The following is a 23,429-nucleotide window of genomic DNA, read 5'->3' on the forward strand; positions in this document are numbered from 1 at the left end:
TTTGTTGTTGTCTGTATTTCTCTCTTCAAACATGTCATTAGTTGTGTTTAACACAATAAAAGTTTATTGTACTTGAAATTGTATGGTTGTATGTTTCTTGAAAATGTAAACGTGTGTGAGAATATATAGTTTGAGATTTTATATTTAAATATATTACACAAATGACATCACAAATATAATTTGATATTTAATCTAAGGTTGATTTTTATTCAAGCTTCCCCACATTATTGTTCAGTAGACAGGACTGAATGACAAAGAAAGGAAAGGATCTCAATGTTCATAAACAATAGAAAAAACATGATAAAGGTGAGCCGTTACATCATTTTCCTGAAGTTCTCGATGGCTTCCTTCACTTTCTGCAGTTCCGTTTCATTCTGCCTCAGCTGGAAAGAACAAAAAATGTTGCACTTTTCTTCAAGACAAGAACCTGTAGAGAACTGTAATTTAAGACCATTTTCTCAGACAAATTGCTTCCCCTCTATCCGACTTACCTTCTCAGCATCTGCCTCCTGCACTTTAACAGGAACTTTCTCCTTGTAGTCGTTCTTGGCCATCTTTTCCTTCAGCTTTTCCAACTGTTTCTCCAGCTCCCCTCTCTTTGCTGTCAATTTAGTGACCTCCTTTTCCAAGTCAATCAAACCCTGAGTTGGAGAAAAAGATTTCGAAACTGGTGTTTACAGACACAGAAAGCTCATTACACATTGAAATGTGATGCTGTAGGAGGAGGAAATGAAGTCTTGATGCAAAGCCAAACCAGATTATTGGGTGTTGAGCATGTGCTGATGTTATTTTTGGAGAATCATATTTAATTTCACTTTATCTCCTCATTTCCGGCTGATTAATTGAATTATTGTATTTGGCAGCTGTGGAATAGAATATCAGTGTATATAAGTGCAAGCAAAAACGCATTCCCGTTATGCATTTTTACCTTCAGCATGAGGTGAACAGTGCATTTGTCCAAGGCGATGGCCACCGCGCAACCTTGTGGGATAGTGTTGTCGCCTCCAACCACTGGGTGAACAGTCTGAGAGTACGACAGTGTCTGGATCTGAAGATTGTATGTCTGGACCAGAGCCGCAGTATCAGAGTCGATGCACTGCAGGTAACCTGAGACAGACATGAAACAGTGAGTTACATTTGAGTCTGCTGATAAAAAAGGTTCTGTAAGGTTCTCAACTGATGATACCTTTTTATGGTCAGTAAACTGTGTGATGTGGTTAATGCTGAGATTAGGGATGCACCAACTGAGATTAGGGATTTGATTCTATAATGAAGCTCATGAACTGAAATTACTTCTGTGAAATACATTTAGCATCTTTCCTCATTTTGTTCCTAAACATGCTTGTACATGCACATACAATAATTCTGAAATTAAAATAAAATGACAAAAACAAAGAGTCGATGTGTTTGTAGAGCAAAAGTTCATAGACCAAACTGTTTAAATTTAAAAAAAGAAAGGGTTTGGAAAAGAAAAAGTCCACATTTCCCTTTGCTGCCACCTATTGATGAACAAAAGGAGATTCAAGCTGTTTATCATAATTTTTTCATATGACAGAAACAGTTGATGAAAGTAAAATTTATATATTTTTTTGAAAACAATAATATTGATGTTTTGGTGTTATTTTGAGCAGTATAAGTTTCAAATTAATTTAATTAAATCCAAGTCAATGGAGTTCATACTGGTAATTATCATTATATGTTCTTATATTTTCATCAATGATATATATACAATTTCTCAAATATTGATAATATATATATATATATATATATATATAAAATTGCATCACACTGGTTTTAAATTAAGTAATAGCCTGATAAATCATTGCAACTTTCGAAACAAACTTTTGTGCATTCAGATACTGATTAGATCCAATATGGATCTAGTTTAAAAATATTAAGTTATGATATTTTATTATATATATATATATATATACTGTTAAATACTGTTCAAATAAACTTTCTATCCATCAAAGAATCCTGACCAAAACAATTTTCCACAAAATACCAATTAACGGTTTTCAACATTGCTAATAATAAGAAATGTTTATTGAGCAGAAATCATCATATTAGAATGACTTCTGAAGGATCATGTGACACTGAAGACTGGCGTAATGATGCTGAAAATACAGCTTTACCATTACAGGAATAAATTACAATTTAAAATGTATTAAAACAGAAAATACATTTTAAATTGTAATATTTTACAATATTACTGTTTTTACTGTATTTTTGGTCAAAATCATGTACGTATATATTTTTTTTTTATCATACCGACCAGTAGTGTATGTGGCTGATATAAAAAAAAAACTACACTACTTTATCTAAAATCAACTAAAAAATAAATAAATAAATAAAAATAAAAAAAGTGAATTTAGACATCACAACATTATAACGTTCAGTAAAGAAAATGTATAGTCATTTTGAGATCTGCTAAGGACAACATTCAATTTAGTAAATTATTAGTATTTTAAAGATTAACTTCAAGTAAATGTTAGATGAAGGTAAAAGTAATCTAAATGTAAAAATAGAGGAAAATAGTCAATACTAGATTAGTATTTGGCATTGGCTAACACTAATTGACTAATACTGATTCAAAAATTAAATATTGTGCATTCCTTTTTTAATGACCAGCATTGGATTTGGATCAGTCACATTGGAGCAATTGGTTTAAAATGGTCCATATATGTGACAATATTGACTCAGGCCTTGGATTGGTGCATGCCTAGCTGAATCTAGTCAGTGTGAAATGAGTGTGCAGTGTACTGTGTGACATCTTACAGTCAGCGCGGGTCTTGGTCAGGTTGTAATCGGCCCTGAGTGATCGGATGGTTCTGACCACAGACATGACAAACTCCATCTGCCGGTCGACCTCCTCACTGTGCCAACAGAACTACAACCAAACAAAACACCATTTATACTAGAAACCAACACATTTGTACACTTCTATCCCCCCTGCTTTTTGTCATCTGCATAAACAGCTTGGATTCACGTCTGCCACCTCCGGTAATTCCTGTGAAATATGCCGATGATCTAACAATCACAGAGCTTCTAATGGGATCTCTACCTGGGCTAACCCAGAAGGCCTTGGATTCAGTGGCAGAATGGGGACAGGAATTTACATTGGCAATGAATGGAAATAAGACAGTGGACATGGTCATCAGTGCTAGGAATGAGGAAAACATTCCCGGTCCTTCTTCTCCTGTTATTTCAGGGCATGTAATTAGTAGAGTTTCCACCTTTAAACAGCTTTGAGTTCATATCTCTTCCGATCTGCCATGGGACGCCCACATTAAGTACATGATTACGAAACTATCTTTGTGTTGCCAAAAAAGCGGGTCTCCCTTGTGATGTTTTAGCACAAATATGTTTGACTTTTATATGGCCAGTTCCGGAGTAAGCTAGCCCAGTATGGGGCGGACTACCTAAAGACCTCAAAAATGTTGCTGCCGGATAATAGGTATTCCGACATCAACACTCCCATCGCCGAGTGAGAGACGTGACGAAGCCACCTTATGTACTTTTACTAAATGAATTAAGGACAGTTCATCATCACTGCATTGCTTCCTGTCTGTGGCTCCAACACCTAGTTATCTACTACGGCAGGGCAGGAAAATTGACAAAAAGACATGAACTTTCTTTTATCCCACGTGCTCTTAAAGGGTTAGTTCACCCAAAAATGAAAATTAGACCATGATTTACTCACCCTCAATCATCCTAGGTGTATACGACATTCTTCTTTCAGACGAATACAATCGGAGTTATATTAAAAATATCCTGGCTCTTCAAAGCTTTATAATGGCAAGTCCACAAAAGTGCATCTATCCATCATATAACTGCTCCACACGGCTCCGGGGGGGGGGGCGGGGGGGATGGGGTTAATAAAGGCCTTCTGAAGCGAAGTGGCACGTTTGTGTAAGAAAAGTATCCATATTTAAAACGTTATAGACTAAAATAACTAGCTTCCGGCGGTCAGCTGTACGCGAGTCGACTTAAAGAGTGATCGCTGGAAGCTAGTTATTTTAGTGACTTGAGGGCGAGTAAATCATGGTCTAATTTAATTTTTTGGGTGAACTAACCCTTTAAATTGCTTTACAAATAACTTTTAGGTGTTTGATTGTATGAAGTCTATTTCTGCTATTTTTTCTGTGTATTTGGGCTGTATTACCTCACAGAATTGAATGATAATATTATGATGTCGGAATTATTTGATTTTACTTGCTTTTTAGCTTGTTTTAAACCAGGTATTTAATGGTTGTTTCTGAGTATGTTATGTTTGACACATTTCAGAGTTTTGTGCTGCAATATCCTGCCTTGTCAAACCTTAAATAAACCTAAATCTAAATTTGTTTCAGATTGTTTCCTCTCTCCACTCTTCGTGTAATTTAAACTTTATGTCATTAAAGTTCCAAAGGTTGTTTTTAGTTCAGTCAACTTCACATTCAACAACATTACCCTCAATGAATTATGGATAATTTTTCATGATTAAACTCTCTAAAGAACTCATTAAAGTGGGACATCAAAGACTACATCGTGATTAATAAAATGCTTGTTATCTAAACTTTTATTTTATAAAACTTTTATTTTTTATTCTGGCTGGATCTCTCTGGGATTTAGCACCTTTTAACCAGAAAATCCCAACAGCCATCCCTGCTCACCTCTGAAGTTTCTGGATAAGGTGTGACACAGATGCTGAGGGGGCTGTCCTGAGGCCGTCTCCTTGGCAACCGCTGGAAGAGCTCTTCAGAAACAAAAGGCATGATAGGAGACAGGAGGCGGAGTCCCACCTCCAGGCAGGTGAAGAGAGTCTGTCTGCAGATGTCTGCCTGTTTTTGTCCTTCTGAAACTGTCCTGCTCAATACCGGCTTCACACTTTCCTACATGAGCAGAAAAAAAACAAGTCTCAAAGTTAACCATTCCAACAAAACTCTAAAGCTTATTAAGAAATGTGTGCAGAGACTAAATTAAATATACAAATTAAGAGGCCAAAAGTAAGTGTGTGTAGGTGGTGTGTGTATTCATTACCAGATAAACATCACAGAGCTCGTACAGCCAGAAATTGTAGATGGCAGTGGTGATTCCCGGAAAATCGTAGGCCTGGAATCCGTTATCACACAGCGCTACTGCCGCGCACAGACGGGACAGAATCCAGCGATCAGACACACTTTCACTACCACACAGCTGAGAGACACAGAATCACATGTTTAGAAATTAACTGAGAGGGAAAATCAACCCACAATACGCCACAAACGTGTCCTGACACATCCAGATATCATCACGTGCGTCTGTCCATCACCTGAGCTTTTTCACAGGGAACAAATTCCTCTCCCAGGGTCCTCATGGCAAACTTCACTGCGTTCCACAGCTTGTTACAGAAATGCCTGTATCCCAGAATCCTGTTCACATCCAGGTTAATGTCTCGTCCTGGGAGAAATAAACAAAGTAATACTTTATCAGGACATGTTTTATTATTATTAATTATTATTATTATCATCATCCACCCAAATATTCAGAATACTGGTATATCAATACTGGTTTGTCAATGATGAATTACATTTGGTCCCCCTCACTCTTATCTTTTTGGTTACATCCATGTACCTTATCATACCTTAAACAAATCCGGCCAAAACTAACACTTGTTTGGTGTTCGTTTCGAAACAGCTTGCCAAAGTGAACTTTCCAGAAAAGTTTGCTCTCGATTTGAGCTGGAAATCTTATCCTGTTCATTCCTTCTGTTCAGTCCGACGAGGTCAGACGCATGAACTGTTAAACTGTTTTGTCATGTTAATATCCTGGCTCTTTCAAGCTTTATAATAGGAGTGAATAGTTTTTGGAGCTCCAAAAAGTGCATCCATCCATTATAAAAGTAATCCAGACGTCTCCAGGGGGTTAATAAAGGCCTTCTGAAGTGATGCAATGTGTTTTTGCAAGAAAAATATAAATATTTATAACTTTATAAACTATAAATCACTGGCTTCCGGTAGTGGCCATATGCGAGTTGAGTTCCGGCGGAAGAGTGAACTCTGACCAGATGCGTAACGTATTGATGAACGTGGAAGCGCAGAGGATAGAGCAAAACAAAACACTAGTCACTAGAATTAGAAGTCTAAAACGAAGATTTTTAACAAGAAATGTCAGAGGAGCTTAAGTTTGTTGCTCAGCCATATTTGTTTGAACCACAAGAGGCGTCTAATCTCACCTAAGCTTACGCTATGCCTACATCCTACGTAAAGCATCGGGTTAGAGTCATTACGGTTGCAAAAACTCATCACTTTGCTTCCGAAGGCCTTTATTAACCCCCTGGAGCCGTATGGACTACTTTTATGGATGGATGGATGCGCTTTTTGTAGCTTCAAAAACTCCCATTATAAAGCTTGGAAGAGCCAGGATATTTTTTATATAACTTTGATGGTGTTTGGCTGCAAGAAGAAAGTCATATACACCTAGGATGGCTTGGAGGCGAGTAAATTATGGGACATTTTTTGGGTGAACTATCTCTTTAAGTGCCATTTTCTCACCGCAGTCATTTTTGTTGTGTTTATTTTGTCATTGAGAGGAAAGCATGCAGCACAAATTTACATATTCATCTAAACGCTGCTCCGGGCAGCATTGGGCGGTGTCGGGAAGTACTGCAATAACAGACAGATCAGTGTAGATATGATTTCGATAATTTTTTTTTACCTTGACCGGTATAAGCACATAAAGCAAATCTGAGTGCGTCAGTCCCGCATTCTGGAATTCCACTGGGAAAGTCGGATTTCTAGAGAGCGGACACATACACATACAGATTGGAATAGAAAAGTATAGCAGCAGCTAAAAGGTACAAAAACAAAAGATTACAAGAGCTCATAGAAAACGGGTTATACCTGTCCCTGTATGGCCTTCTCAACCTCCAGAGGATCCAGATTACTGTCTGTTAGTTGAGCGTGAAGACCCTAAACACACACACACACAAGCCTCAAATTCATTTTGTGCAGAGACACCTAATGCAGCCACGAGGTGTTAATACAAGAGTCAGTAGTTTAGCTACCTCCAGTGAAATGCCAGTGATGACGTCCAGAGGGTCAATGACATTACCGAGAGACTTGCTCATCTTCCTGCCATGGGCATCTCGTACCACTGCATGCAGGTACACCTGAAAAAACACACCAGATTTACACCACAAATTATGAAGCACAAGTTACACTAGTTTTGTATGAATTGACACATGCTGATAGATCTGAGAGGATCATGTCTGTTAGACACATTTTTTTTAATTTTGCAGGCCCAGAAGCTACAAAAATAAAATATACAATATAGAAAATATATATTAAAAAAACTAGGGCTGGGCAAATTAACGCGTTAACGCGGGCGATACATTTTTTCAGCTTAACACAATTAAAATATTTAACGCAAATAACGCAGCGTCCGTTTTTATATCCATTTTTGCTTAGCGTTACATGATCATCACGCTCTTATTCATGTAAATGCTTCCAAGCGTGACAAGACACAAGCGAACGCGCTGTATGCCAATGTCCTGTGTGTGTGTGTGTGTGTGTGTGTGTGTCAGTGTCCTATCTGTGTGGATGCGTCTCATGTCAGCTAATCAAGGGACACACACACACACACACACACACACACACACACACACACTCGACGCATAGATAGACTCGCGTCAGTTTCCTGCTCACATCGAGTTCTCTTTTGCTCTTGAACAAACAATAACACAGAGGATTTTGAGTATTCTCATATTAGGAGTCTTAAATTAGTTAAATAACGTCTTAAATGAACTTAAAGAGTTGTGAGGAAATGAGATGCGTGTGACAGCGCGTGAGATCCGCGGATTTTCTTAAAGTGACAGTAGCACTGATGATGCCTGTCATTAATGTTCATCAAAGAACAACGGGAACAGAGAAAATTTTAGCTTTAATGATGATTCATCTATATTTAATTTATTATTTATGCAGTTAAGAAAGATAACTATTACATTTCTGTTTATGTATAACAGGGAAGGCCATGGGTAAATATAACATTTATTATTTTGGGTTTATGTAAAGATTGTTTTAAGTTCACTTAAATTAAAAGTTGTTTTTTTAAAGCCTAATAAATGTTGAAATTGGGAGCTTTCAGTTATACTGTAATGTAACGTCATTATGTTTCATAGACACTTTAGTATCAGTGATACTGGCCTCCATTCATAAAAATATGACAATACAACACATATTTAAAATATGCTGTCTTTAAATTGTTTATACATTAATTTGGAGAGTAACTGAAATTATTACAATATCAAAATATTAAAAACGTAAAATATTAAAAACTTGCGATTAATCGCGATTAATTACAGAAAAAAAGTGCGATTAATTAGTTAATTTTTTTTAATTGATGCCCAGCACTAAAAAAAACACAACACACCCACCTCTTTGAAAGGTAGTTTTCCAGTAAGTTTGAGGCCCATCATGACCATACGAGCCACCCAGAAGAACAGGATATCATGGCCCGTCTCTAACAACGTTCCTGGGTAGAAGACTCTCAGGTCCTCTGACTAACACACAAATAGGGCAAAATTACACAATCACTGTATTCTCTGTATATATTATTGACAATGACATATTAGCACAAATACTAAATGTATTAGGGTTTTTTGCAGAGACCCAGACACAACCTAGACTTTCTCTGTAACACTTTATAATAATATATAATAATATAATGTTTATAAACATGTAATTAAAATATTTAATGTTTTATAAATATATCATATAAAAAAATGAAGTAAATTCAAAACAATTAAAAATAAAACTTATTACATATATATATATAAAAAACATTAAATCAAAAATAAATCTGGTATTATAAAGGCAAAAAAATCATGTATTATAATAGTTATACAAAAATATATTACAATATAAAATTTAAAGAACAATGTTTTTTTTTTTAAAATCAATAATTGAATAAAAATCTGGTATTAGACAAGGAAAAATCAGCCCTTCACAAGTCAGCAAATTTAGACTGAGTTTAGGCTAAATATTGCCACTACAGTCTTGCATGATGCCTACTGCACATGAGTGTGTGTGTGTATTCTGTATTAATATCTGACCTCATTGGGCCAGCCAAAGATGGAGAAGGGGAAGATCCCTGAGGAGAACCAAGTGTCCAACACATCCTCATCTGAAACACAGACAGACAGAAAGAAAGATGCTTTATTGATGCCAGAGGGTAAAAACTGACACAAACAAAACAGAAGGATAAAATGACTCAGTGGTAATGAGAGTATGTGTATGTTAGCCTCGCACCCTGGCGTAGAGAGATTTTGTCTGCAGTGACATTGAAGCGTTTGGCAGCTTTTTCTCTGGCTTCCTCCTCTGTCCTCCCGCTGACCCAATAATGTCCATCCACATCCTAAATGCATACAACAATACAGTATCTTAATTCCCACCATCCCTGTGTATCCACAGGCTGCATTTTGCTGCGTCTCTGCTTACCTCGCCTGGTTTGACTGACGGATCCTTCACAGTCACAAAGTACGCTGGTATCCTGTGGCCCCACCACAACTGCCGTGAGATGCACCAGTCCCTGATACCCATAAAGTGTTACTACACACATACAGTGACTCCAGCAGACAACATCTGAACTGAGATAGGCGGGTCACCTGATGTTGTCCATCCAGTTGAACCAGGTTTTGAGGTGGTGGTCAGGGATGATCTTGAGCTCTCCGTTTCTGACGACATCTGCAGCCTGCTTTCCCATCTCTCTGCAGTCCACGTACCACTGAGGCTTCAGCAGAGGCTCCACTATGTCCTTAGAACGGCTGAGAAACACACATACACTCATCAATTGCTTTGTGCATGTTAACATAACATTAGTCACAATTGACAATTCTTATTTGTTATGGAATATTGCAGTGCTTATTATAAATGATTTATCAGAGTGCGCATCTTTTTTTTGATAAATTCATGAGTCCTCGTAATCTTTAATCAAATCTTGCAACTCTTCTCTGATGACTGGTTTACTGCCGCGAGGACGGGACAATCTGGTCATTCACATGAGATCACACTAGCAAATCACAACCCACAACCATCCAACGAACCAATCAATTGGTCCAGCACTACATTTTCTCTGGTTCGATAAGTCGTTTCACTTGGATATACTTCACAGTAGGGAAGAAAAGACTACTGCAATTTCATTTCATGACAACATTAACCTCCTAAGACCCAGGAAAAAATTTTAATTTAGTATTTTTTTAATGTCATTACATTGTTTAGAGCATAATAAACAAATGGGGAAAAAACTTTTTGAAAAATTATATGTTATTCATATGTTATGCTATGTCCCAACGGCAATCTGCAATCTGTAAGTGAACACCAGGACTATTTATTAATTTTTTGTTTAAAAAATAAATTGAGATGCAATGAAAAGTATAGGCAAAAAAAAATGCACCAATCAATTTTTTGGTTTCAGGATTTTCTACCCAAACTTTGTTTAAAGATGATTCTCCACTATGTTATGAAAGATGTAACGGAATTAGTTGATATACCATCATATTTAATTAAATATGTGGGTAAAATGGCCATACATGGCTGATTTCTCTGGATTTAAAATTTCTTGGAAACATTTGGGATAATATAAGTACACAAGTCAACAAAATATATAACATTGTTCTAGTGATTTTTGGATATTTTAATCCACAACCCTCTACGCACAACATGGCAATATAATCGCCATTGGCTAGTACATTTTTTAGCTTACTCGCCAGACTGATAAACTGTTTTATTTATATTAGTGATGTCAAATCGATTAATAGTGATTAACCGCGTCCAAAATAAAAGTTTGTGTTTACATAATATATGTGTGTGTATTGTGTATCATTATTATGTGTATATAAATACGCACACATGTATATATTTAAGAAATGTTTTTTATATTTATATACCATATAAATATATATATACACAGTATATACATTCAAATATTTCTTAAATATATACATTAATGTGTGTATTTATAGGTGTACTTAAGATATTGTTGGTCATTGAGTGTTTCTGTAAGAAAAATATAATAGTAATAGATCATATTAATTATTAATAAGATACTACTACTACTACTAACAATATACAACGCACTAAAGACTGATGAGCTGCTGGGTTCATCAATATTAATCACATTGTCAGCGTGGCTCTGATTTGCTGAAATCAAGAGAGTGAAGGTAATAGATGAGCACCAGCCAATGAGATTGCCGTTTGTGCATTAGTCCCGCCTACTACCACATATCTTCTTATTAAAAGCTGATAAAAGTTAATTTTTAGTTGTTTTGACAGGAAATACAAAACAATAGTGTGTGTGGGTTAGGGTTAGGCGCAGCCCAAATTTTGTGACCGCGCGGACGGTCCGCGTGCAACAGCGCATGCGCCAGCAGTACAGAAGAGTCCACTAGGTGGCAATAAACACAGTATTGAGCACAGTGTTCAGCCGTCGAAGAAGAGTGTGCAAAGACCGGTTTAAAAACAACACGCTTGGAAAAAAAAGAGAGAATTTTTGATTGTTCAGTGTTTCTTCCAAACTATGTAGCAATGGTGGATCCACTACAATTCTTCTCCGATCATGCCCAGCGAATGTCCCGTTGATGACAGGACTCAGTGCTGCCCTCCGATGTCTGGTGGAGCATAGACACTTTTTTACTGCGCATGTGTCGAACGCGATCCTCCGCGCTCATCCGTTGTGTAGTATACTTTGAAAGACGCGCGTGACACGTCCGGGCGCGGTAAGTGAAGTATACCCGGGCCTTTAGACACACACTGGTGAGTAAAATCTAAGCATTTATTAGCCAATGGGTAATGATAGATATTGTTTAGTCGCCCAGAGTGAAGATTTTTGCGAGGGTTTTACTCACATTGTAGAGGGTTGATCCAACAATCTTACATATTGTGCCTGTAAGGATTTAAGTGAAAGTCATTGTCTAACCTGCAGACAGGCACCACCATCGGATTGTCTTTGACCTCCTTAAACTGGCCTCTATCTTTCAGAGCCTGGAGCACAGTTTTCCTCGCCTCAAAGCGTTTCATCCCCTAAAACACCAGAGAACAATTTGTCACTCTTCCATCATATTTGTGGCGAGATTAAAATAATTCCTGGTGTGAACAGGGTCAAAGATGTCACAATATGTGTGTGCCTACCAGGAATGGAGAAGGAACATTGATTAGTAGGCCATTTTCATCCAGGATGTTGATGAAGGGCAGTTTGTGTCTCTCTCCCACCTCGTAATCATTATGATCATGAGCAGGAGTGATCTTCACAGCACCTGTACAACAACAACACCGCACTGTAAACTGAACACAGACCCAGAAGACGGCAGCTTCAAAGACAAACTTACAGAAAATATACGCTTATTACCTGTTCCAAAATTCATATCAACAAAGTCATCGAACACGATGGGCATCTTTCGGTCACAGAATGGGTGAACGACCATCTTTCCTTTGAGATGCTGGACAGTAAACAGTACATTTAACTTAAACACATTCTCAAGACCATTTCTTAAACACAAGAGTTATAATGAAAATTAAACTTTGGCATCACCTGATATCTGGGGTCATTAGGGTGGACAGCCACAGCTGTGTCTCCAAGCATGGTCTCAATACGTGTGGTGGCCACTACCACCTCCTCATCTACAGGAGAACATTTCATTTTATAAACCTCTCTATGTCTTGTCAGTACTTTTAACCTCATTTCTCCAGACACAACCCTAACCTGATCCTTGAATCTTGTAAGAGAAAGACACCAGCACGCCAAACTCAACCTTCTCCTTATAACCGGGCACAGGAAGAAGGGTTCGCCCTGTCAGCTCTTTTTTATCGACCTGGAACACAAAATGTATCAGGTGACCTCAGAAAACAGAGACACTGAGACTGTTAGTGAAGACGTAACTTCAGTCATCAGCTACTTTCCAACATAAATGTAGTTAAACTGTCAAATAAATTGATGGATACATTTTCTCAGACTAGCTTTTACTATGTGTTTGGATAGTTTAACTCAATTGTATGAAAAAAAAAAAAAAAAAAGGTAAAACGTTGCTGTCACCTTGTGTCAATATTATACACTACTGTTTAAAAGTTTGAGGTTGGAACAATTTTTTTAATGTTTTTTAAAGAAGTACCTTATGCTCACCAAATCTGCATTTATTTGATCAAAAATACAGTAAAAACAACATTGTGAAATAGTGTTAAATAACTTTTCTATTCTTTTCTATTTCTATTTCTATTCGATTTCCTGTGATGGCAAAGCTGAATTTTCAGCATCATTACTCCAGTCTTCAGTGTCACATGATCCTTCAGAAATCATTCTAATTCTAAATATTTGTTGCTGAAGAAACATTTATTATTATTATCAATGTTGAAAACAGTTGTGCTACTTAACATTTTTGTAGAAACTATGATAATACTATTATACTAGGGGTGTAACGGTACACGTATTCGTACCGAACCGTTTTGGTACAGGGCTTTCGGTTCGGTGCACGCGTGTACCGAACAGTTTCCGAGTACAGTTCCCAAGTACAGTTCACAGTCGGCTTGTTTTAAGCGCGGAACACACTTCAATCCGAGTTCCCACACGAACATATTAAGTATTCAGTCCATTTTATCACGAAATTCAAACGATAAATTGCCGTTTTGACGCTCTTTAATGTGGCGTGACTGATCACTGATCACAGTTCAAGCGGCCACGCAACGTGCAATGAACATCTGAAGGTATGTTGAGGATACATTACAACTTACTGTCATGTATCATATGTGGTGTAATCCCTCAATCAGTGTTTCAACGGCGAAAAGACCTGTATATAACTGCTTGTAAACTAAATGTCATGTAGCATCACATTTACCTCAGAAGTCATTCAGTGTCCACAGGATTTTATTCACTACTAGAGAAATCAACTCTCTCAATAAATATATGCACTATATTAGCCTATATATTCATTATATTCTACTTAACCTGTTAGGGATGTCTTGATTATTTCATGTATGTTTAAAGGTCCCATGGCAGGGCATTTTTCTATTATTTTATAATGTTTCCTGAGGTGTACTTATATTGTTAGTATGATTTTTACATCATAAAATGTCATAATTTAGAAATAAAAGGCATTTTTTCAATACTGATTTTTGCCCTGTGGCTGAATGCCCTGTTTCAAGAGGCGTGTCTGCTGTGAGACTTCAGTAAAAACGCCCACTGTTGTGATTGGCTGACATCTTTGCATTTTAAATGAGCGGAGGGGGCGTGGTTTAACGAGGTCTACGAGGCACAAGCTGCTGCCAGAGAGACGGATGGACCTGAGTTCACTTCACATCAGTTCTCAGCATGTCTCAGTTCAGTGAACTGTTGTAGTTACAGCATATACTTCAGGTTATTAGTCTATTTCTAGTCGGAGGGACTGTCACTCATGTCAGAAAGTTAGTAACTTTAGTAAATTATGGATCAGCGCTGACTGGAGACGCGAAGCGTTTAGAACGATTCAGTCCGATTTGGTGAACTGATTCGGTTCACTAAAAAGAACCGGTTCAAAAGAATGATTCGTTCACGAACCGGACATCACGGAGACGGAGCGATTGCTAACAAAGTTATTTATAGTAACTACTGAGTTGTGAGTTTATTGTGTTTGTATCTCAGAGTTCTGAATAAACACTAGTCCCAGTCACACGAGTCCGTCTTCAACATTATTACCAACTTGGTAACATGCAAAGTACCATTACAGCGAGATGAACGAGTTACGAGTAAGTGTTGATAATAGCATTATTTTTAGATATGTTCCTATCATATGAAAAGCGTCAGTGACGCGCATTGAGTACACAGCGCAAATAAAGACACAACAGCATTAATCGAATGTAATCCAGTTTATTGTGGGGAAAGCTGCCTAGCCCGGATATGCTCACGCTTACCCCCCTTCTGCTTAATCTCGCGCCGCGTAAGGCGCTTCCTCTGTGGGCCAGATGCAGTACTGTGGGTTGGGGATGTTGAAGGCCGACCGGCCAGTGCAACCCGAGCTTCGGCGTGCGTGAGGTTTATCTCTAAAGATGTTACTCTGCTGATGTTGAGCAGAAACGACTGTATGCACATTTTAGAACAGATAGACGCGACGAGGACGTACAAAAACACTGACTCACAAGATAGAAAACACGAAAACACCGCTCTGTCGGGAGAGAGAGAAGCCGCAGTGTGTGCACGAATAATAAATAATTAGCTACACATAAGAAATCACTGATCACAGATCAGAAGGAACTGAAAAAAGACTTCTGTTTTCATTTGTACATCCAAACACTGAGAAACTGCCAGCATTCACTCTTTCACAAGCAATGAGCTCTCGACCGCTTGCATGGGCGTGCCAGATTCTATGGGTGGAGGAAAGGGAGGAAACCGTTCCTGCTTGGACGTCAAACCAGGAGACTTCAGGATTGGCTAGTCTGGCCTGTCATTTTCTCAAAGGCAGAGAAAGACAGCCAGAACTCGGGTTTACACCGATCAACATTTCTATCCACTTGGGGACAATATTCAGGCTAGGGGAACTCATATTAATGTTGAAAAACCTCATAAAATGAAAATTTCATGCCATGGGACCTTTAAATAAACCTGTCATAAAAATGACAGACACTGTGTATAAATGATTATATTTCAACAACGAATTGGAGAAAAAACTATTTTATAATTAGATTTAGAAGTTATTGCAAAAACTGCCTTATGTAAAGTTTACATGTTTGCATACTGTTATTTGGGTGTTGATTATTATACCTAAAAATAAATAGCAACTGAATTTAGGCTAATAGTTCGGGCTGTTTAATATTAATGTGCAAGTAAGGGCTCCCTATATAGTTTACAGCAATATCTTGAATTAAATTATAACTAAAAGTTTATTGATTTAAGGACAGACACTTTTTTCCCCCCAGTAAACCACTGTTTAATAAAAATAAATAAAAAGCAATTTTGTAAAACTGCTGTACCAAACCCGTACCGAACCGTGACTTCAAAACCGAGGTACATACCGAACCGTTACACCTCTATATTATACAATTCTTTACTGTCACTTTTGATCAATTTAATGCATCCTTACTAATTAATAGTATTCATTTCTTAAAAAGAAATTTCCAAAACTGGCCCTATATAATGGTATGAATTAGGGATGCCACAATTCTCAATATAATATTGAACCGTTCGGTACGGCATTCACGGTTCAATACGCGCTTGTGAATTGCGTTTTTTCCCGTTTTGCATTTAATTAATAATTTTTCTACAAATTCTATCATTTGCCTCCATCCCAATACTAAACAACACGACATACATTCACATCACACGTTAGTGATAGAGTTATACTCACGGAACACTGTAGTTATTCACAATCACGAAAGTTCATTATTTGCATGCGCTGTAAAGCCTTCATTCGCGTGCATGTGCACTGTTTTAACATGCCCTTTTCCGAGCGTGCGCACTAAACGCCAGTCAAACATGTGATTACTGGACTAAGTAGTCGTCTTACTGCGCTAATACTGTCTACTGTCAAATACACACAAGGTTAACAAACACAGTCAGTTATGTCTAAAGTGAAAGTAAAATCGGCGTGTCTGTATATTAGATGCACGCAGGTCTTAAATTGACAACAGCGCAGCCTAGTGAACACGTTGTCCTTTAAGGGACAGTTCACCTCTAAAATGATGTCATTATTTCCTCACTCTAATATTGTTCCAAACCTGTATTCATTTCTCGATGACAGAATTTTCATTTTTGAGTGAACTATCCCTTTAATGTTAATACTACAACAAAAGACAAAGAGAAAATCCCTCACTGCTCTTGACTGAAGAACTTTAATACAGCAGCTTTAATAAGAATCAATGTATATTTTATAGTGAAGTCTATGTAGTGTTTTAATTTTACATTTATTCATTAAATTTCATACTTAAATACTGCTGTACAGCTCTGAGCTGCCAGTGTAAATCTTTATATACATTTATTTTATATTATACAATACACTAGGAATGTGTACAAGGGTTTTTTTTCAAGTAAAGTTTTAAGTTTAAGTAAGGTTTTTCAGTTCTTTTAAGTAAAATAAAGAAAGAAAATAAAGAAAAAAATAGACTTTTTTCTCCTTAACCTCTTGCTATTCCTGTCGCCTAAGAATAGAATAGCAAAAAACTGATGTGACAAGCCATCAGAACCGAACCGAAAACCGTGGTTAAAAACCGGGGTATGTATTGAACCGTGAAAAAACTGTATTGTTGCATCCCTAGTATGAATGTACCTCTATGTCAGAGATGGCGGAGTTGAGGGTGCAGGACCAGTTGACGAGTCTCTTGCTCCTGTAAATCACACCTTCCTCATGCATCCGTATAAATGCCTCCTGGACTGCAAACGACAGTTTCTGCAAGCAGACAGTATTAAACATGATTACAAACTGTGTCCATTATTAAATAATGACACTTTAAAGAGATTCTGTCATCATTTACTCACCCTCATGTTGTTCCAAACCTGTATGACCTTCTTTCTTCTGCTGAACACAAAAGAAGATATTTTAAAGAATGCTGGTAATCAAACAGTTGATAGTAGCCATTGACTTCCATAGTAGGAAAATTAATTAATATAGAAGTCAATGGCTATCGTCAACTGTCTGGTTACAAACATATTTCAAAATATTGTCTTTTTTGTGTTCAACAGAAGAAAAAAATTCATACAGGTTTGGAACAACTTGAGGGTGACTAAATGGGTGACTACCTCTTTAAAGCTTAGTAATGAGAAGCTTGTTAACAAGAATTTTTGGCTGTCATTTAACACCTGGGTAGTTTTATTAAGTCTATACTATGCTTGAGTTTTTTGTGCATTGTACTCACCGTATCCATTGTAAAACAAGCTCTGTCCCAGTCCAGAGAGGAGCCCAGCTTCTTCAGCTGGTGATAGATGCGATCTCCCTTTCTGTTTGCCAAAAGGGACAGAAATGTGTTCATATAATTTGAGTTAAAATATTTAATGATCTTGGAATTATCCATCCCCATTCGAGAGTTCTCCTCAACCTCACACACTCACTCGTTCTTCCACTTCCAGACCTCCTGAATGAATTTCTCTCTCCCGAGATCATGTCTGGTCATCTTCCGCTCTCGCATCAGTTTCTTCTCCACCACCACCTGTGTGGCGATACCAGCGTGATCACAGCCGGGATTCCACAGTGTGGTCTCTCCTCTCATCCGGTGCCTGCATTACCACATCAAAGCAAACCAATGATTAAACATATCATTATTTCTGACACATGTCACAGGCTCCATATCTAAAGTTATCCTAACATTAGCAATCAGTCACAAAGTATCTTGTCTTGACTTTTATATGCTACAATTTTTTTATAACAGCTAATAAAGCATAAAATTAATATTATAGCTTATCACATTACATTACATTAATTATTAACAATTATAACCGGTTACCATCTTGTCAGAGAGTCCTGAATTGCATTGGTCAAGGCATGACCAAGGTGGAGGGATCCAGTCACATTAGGTGGAGGAATACACATCATGAACACGCCACGTGGGTTTGACTCACCTACATTCTTTCTCTGGATAATAAACAGCAGAAAATATAGTTTAATGAATATACACTATCGTTCAAAATTGAGATTTTTTTTAAATGATGTTTTGAATGAAGTCTCTTATGCTCACCAAGGCTGCATTTATTTAATCAAAACAGTAATATTTCAAAATATCATTACAATTTAAAATAACTGTTTTCTATTTGAATATATTTTAAAATTCTATTCCTGTGATGGCAAAGCTCTGAATTTTTAGCATCATCAATCCAGTCTTCAGTGTCACATGATCCTTCAGAAATCATTCTAATATGCTGATTTTGTGAAACTTATTATTATCAATGTTGAAAACAGTTGTGCTGCTTAATATTTTTGTGGAAAATATAATTCTTTTCAGGATTTTTTGATAAACAGAAAGTTCAAAAGAACAGCATTTATTTGAAATAAAAATGTGTAAATGTCTTTACTGTATTTTTTATCAATTGAATGCATCCTTGCTGAATAAAATTATTAATTTAAAAAATATATATATATAAACATTTGAATGTTAGTGTACCTACAGTGTTTATTGAATTAGAGTATAAGGATACATTATTATTTTCTTCATGTCATACCCCATATTCAGGCTTGAAAAATCCCTGTTTCTCCCACCAGGAGTACCAGGCCGCTTCCACATACAGAGGACAGTAAGAATCGGGCAGAGGACTCAGGACATCTGAGACACATGAAGAGAGACGCATAAATGACTAGATCTGAAAAATACAATTACTGCTAATGGAAGCAAAAGCACACCTTTTTTCTCCCCAGAAGGCGTGGGTATGTCGTAGCTAATCACACCCAGTTCCTTCTTCTCAGGTTTGGCCTTTTTCTGTTGGAGGGGACGGAAGAATAAACAATATGGCAAGTTCAGCATTCTGCTTTCTTTCTATCTCTACTTATGTAAATGTCAATAAGAGAAAAAGATGCCGAGATCGTCACTCTACCTCGGTCTGAGGTTGCATCTTCTTCTTCTCCTCCATTTCCTTCTTTTGTTGAAACTTCTCCATCTTTTCTCGCTTCTTGGCCTCTTTCTTCAGCTGAGCCTCTGTCTTAGGAGGACCTGAGAATAATAAGGACAAGAGGACAAACTAATTATTCAGGGGCAACATAGACTTCTAAAATGCATTCAGACGGTGATAGGACTAAAATCTATCTGAAGGATCATGTTTCAATCTACTAGTTTATAATGGTCATAAAATTCCCTCAAAATGCTATGACACATTTCTAAAGTAAATAAAATAAAACAAACTTCCAAATACACACATCCTTACCGTTACCAGGTGTGCTGTCTGTTGTAGCAGCGTCAGAAGCAGCAGTTGATGTGGCATTGGCGGCAGCGCTGGGTTTGGGGGTCACGGGCCCCATTTTCTCACACAGTGAGATTTTACCCAACACTTTCAGGAATTGTGGCTGGTTCACACAGGTATTAAACCATCTGGTCACATTCACCAATGACTTCCTGTCTGCAGGCTCCAATGCCTTTAAAAAAAAAAAAAAAAAGTACTATAATGAGGAATCATTCTTTGACACCAATAACAACAACTGAAAATTTAAGCAGCTCATCCAAAAATGAAAATTTGTTCATCATTTACTCACGCTCATGTCATTCAAAACATGTATCAGTGTTTGTTATTGTTAACTAAAACTAGAACAAAAAAACATTTAAAACTCGTTATTGAAATAAAATATAAATATTACATAAATATTACATTAGTTGCCTTTATTGGCAAATAACTGAAATAAGTTTAAAATGTAGTACTAAAATTACTAAATTTGAAATAAAAATAAATTAATGTCATATAGTAATATATCAAGTGAAAGCAGAAAATTTACCAGTGTCTAACCTGTATTATAAAAATAACAAAATAAATAATAATAATACAAAATACTATAATAATACATAAATAATACTAAAAATAACACCAATTCCTTTCTTCTGTGAACTGTGTGAAGCACAAAAGAAGATTTTTGCGCATAAAATTAAAGTCAATGGCATGCAACATTGTTTTTGGACCCCATTGACTTTCATTGTATGGATAAAAACAGCTGAAACATTCTTCAAAATATCTTCTTTTATGCTCCACAGAAGAAAGTAAGTCATACGGGTATGGAACGACATGAAGGCGAGTAATTTATAACTATATAGAAATCCTATATTTTTGCGTGAATTATCCCTTTTAATAATACAAGCTGTCGTGAAGAATTCAAGTGGTTTAAAAGGTTAATTCACCCAAAAATGAAAATTCTGTCATTTATTACTTACCCTCATGTCGTTCGACACCCGTAAGACCTCCGTTCATCTTCGGAACAGAAATGAAGATATTTTAGTTGAAATCTGATGGCTCTGAAAGGCGTCCATTGGCACAATGCACGGTTCACTCTCAAGACCCTTTAAAGGTACTAAAGACGTCGTTACAAAGTCCATCTCACTACAGTGGTTCTAAAATAACTTTATGAATCGGCGATAATAGTTTTTGTGCGCAAAAAAACCCTAAATAACGACTTACATAGTGATGACGATTTCAAAACAAGGCATCATGAAGCTTCGAAGCGTTAAGAATCAGCGAGTCGAATCAGCGGTTTGACACGCGATCCGAATCATCATTCGATTCATAAAGTTTTAGAACCACTGTAGTGAGATGGACTTTTTAACGACGTCTTTAGTACCTTTTAAGGGTCTTGAGAGTGTACCGTGCCATTGTGCCAATGGGGGCCTTTCAGAGCCATCAGATTTCAACTAAAATATCTTCATTTCTGTTCCGAAGATGAACGGAGGTCTTACGGGTGTCGAACGACATGAGGGTAAGTAATCAATGACAGAATTTTAATTTTTGGGTGAACTAACCCTTTAAGATTACAGATGTGCACTCACATATTTGAATGGCAGCAGTGATGCCATAGCAACAGCCATATCCGCCAGAGTCACACCCTCTCCTACCAGGAATGTCCGCGGTGCTAAAGTCTCATCTAGAGCTTTGAGAACACGCAGCAGCTCTGCTCTGGAACTCTGCTGAAGCTAAAATTAAAGATCAGGTCATATTACATCAAAAATTAATCATCAAAGATAATGCGGCTTCTCAACCAGGAACAGTTTAGAAGAATAAAAAGGTCTTAAAAATGAGGAGTCGTAGCCGCCGTACACTCAGAATATGTCTGCCTATCAATCAACACATTATACACACAGGCAATCAGACCATCAAGGCACACAAAAAAGACACACCTTCTTATCGACTACCATGATCCCCAGCAGAGGGAATGCCACAGAGCAGGCCACTGGCATCAGCTCGTTCTCAGCAAAGCTCAGCCATTGCCACACCTGACTTTCCTGCTTCTTATCGCTGCCTGTCCGTTTGCCCGCTGCTGCCAGGTACCAGCTCACAGCATTGGCACCAGTGAGCACTGTGCCGTCTGCACCCTCTAAGACTAGAGCAGGACGAGATCTGGCCACCGCAGCCGGAGGGTCCTCATGGACTATTCGTGGAGGAGATCGACAGAATTCAGCAGCGATCAAGGGCAACAAACTCCTGAAGTCATCAGGGTGGGAAGAGATGTAAAGAGTGTCCATCTGAAAGAGAGATATGATGAGTCACGTCGATTAATAATTCACATTTTGTACATTTTCAGAAAATGAGTAAATAATGTGTAATGTGTGTCTCTGTAAGTTGAAATAAAAATTGTATTTAATGTCTACAGTTTTGTGTATGATGCAATGACTATTACTGTGAAAATACATAAATGAAAGCAAAAGTATCAGATGCAGTGGTCAATAAACAAAACTTTTCATATATTAATATTTACAGTTATTGCATATCACAGTTTTCTGCTTTTCTTATATACATTTAACATGTGAGTGATTTGAGCCTCGTCAAAAGAACTTTTGTGTAAACTGTTTAAATGACAAATAAACTGGACTTGACAATATTACTGTCAGATCATATTCAGAATCAGATCTCCTTGATTTAGGATTTCCATAAATACGTTTTAGTCATATTAGGATCACAATAAACTCTTTTTTGAGTTTTTATTTATATTATAATGTAATGCTTGAGTAAGTCTAAAGATAGACCGGCTAATTGGCTAAACGCATGATCTGTTCATTTCAGCAGAGCTATGCCTACTAAAGTCAAGAAATCACATATAAGGCAAGCACACTTTTAGTTTTATTGATCAGCACAAATACGGCAGTATCTGTATTTGTTAAAGTCTCAATAATAACTCACCTGTAGGCAGCAGTGGGGAAACGTCAGCCTAATCCAGCATGCACAGAATCCGGTGCTTCACAGGGGCTGCCGTAAAGTCATAATAACCGTCGTAAAGCGCATCCGTCTGACGCAATAAATGTGTAAAACAGACCAGTGTCCAATAGAGGCGCTACTGAACTGCAATAAACTGATGCAAGGCATTGAAAATAATAACTGATAGGAAATTGCATCATTTTGTTTAAATAACTGTTAAAGTGTAATGTTGTCTGTTAAGAACATTATTTATTATTTTGAATATAAAAGTATTGAAATTTTAAAATGTATAATTTTGAAGTTCAATATTCACAAATGTAGCATAGAAGTGTTTTTAATCGCATCTCATAAAGCTTTTTGTAATATATAATATATTTAATATGTTAATCTTTAATATATAAAGAAATTAAAAAATTAATATAGTTTTCAAACTGGTCTCCAGAGACTCTATAGGGCGCCACAAGAGAGTGTTAGCGGTCCATGGAAAAGTTCAGAGAAAAACAATGTAAAAAATGTACAAAAATAAATAAATAAATAAATAATAAAAAGATTAAAAATAATAAAAAAAAGATTAAAAATAAAAAAAGATTAAAATAAATACATGAGTAAATAAACAATAATAAAAATTGGAAATTAATGAGTAA

The 23,429-nt window shown here is 36.9% G+C and overlaps 1 protein-coding gene across 1 annotated transcript; it reads right to left on the bottom strand.

The window, feature by feature from the left end:
- Positions 1-2: 2 nt before the first annotated feature.
- On the bottom strand, positions 3-22,870 carry vars1 (valyl-tRNA synthetase 1). Its single transcript, XM_079837190.1, has 31 exons — positions 22,771-22,870; positions 21,771-22,115; positions 21,423-21,566; positions 19,822-20,029; positions 19,495-19,610; positions 19,304-19,379; positions 19,126-19,226; positions 18,414-18,541; positions 18,022-18,186; positions 17,829-17,910; positions 17,243-17,362; positions 12,718-12,826; positions 12,547-12,635; positions 12,364-12,454; positions 12,147-12,271; positions 11,935-12,038; positions 9,626-9,784; positions 9,459-9,549; positions 9,270-9,375; positions 9,074-9,144; positions 8,396-8,521; positions 7,028-7,132; positions 6,864-6,932; positions 6,679-6,757; positions 5,294-5,421; positions 5,023-5,178; positions 4,656-4,874; positions 2,779-2,890; positions 929-1,107; positions 492-641; positions 3-383 (listed from the first exon to the last, which is right to left on the bottom strand). Exons 2-31 carry the CDS (start codon positions 22,113-22,115, stop codon positions 315-317), a joined length of 3,822 nt encoding a protein of 1,273 aa, XP_079693316.1. The 5' UTR covers positions 22,771-22,870; the 3' UTR covers positions 3-314.
- Between the last annotated feature and the right edge of the window lie 559 nt (positions 22,871-23,429).

Source organism: Gobio gobio, assembly GCF_949357685.1.
Source record: "Gobio gobio genome assembly, chromosome: 15".
NCBI classification, from domain to species: Eukaryota; Metazoa; Chordata; class Actinopteri; order Cypriniformes; family Gobionidae; genus Gobio; species Gobio gobio.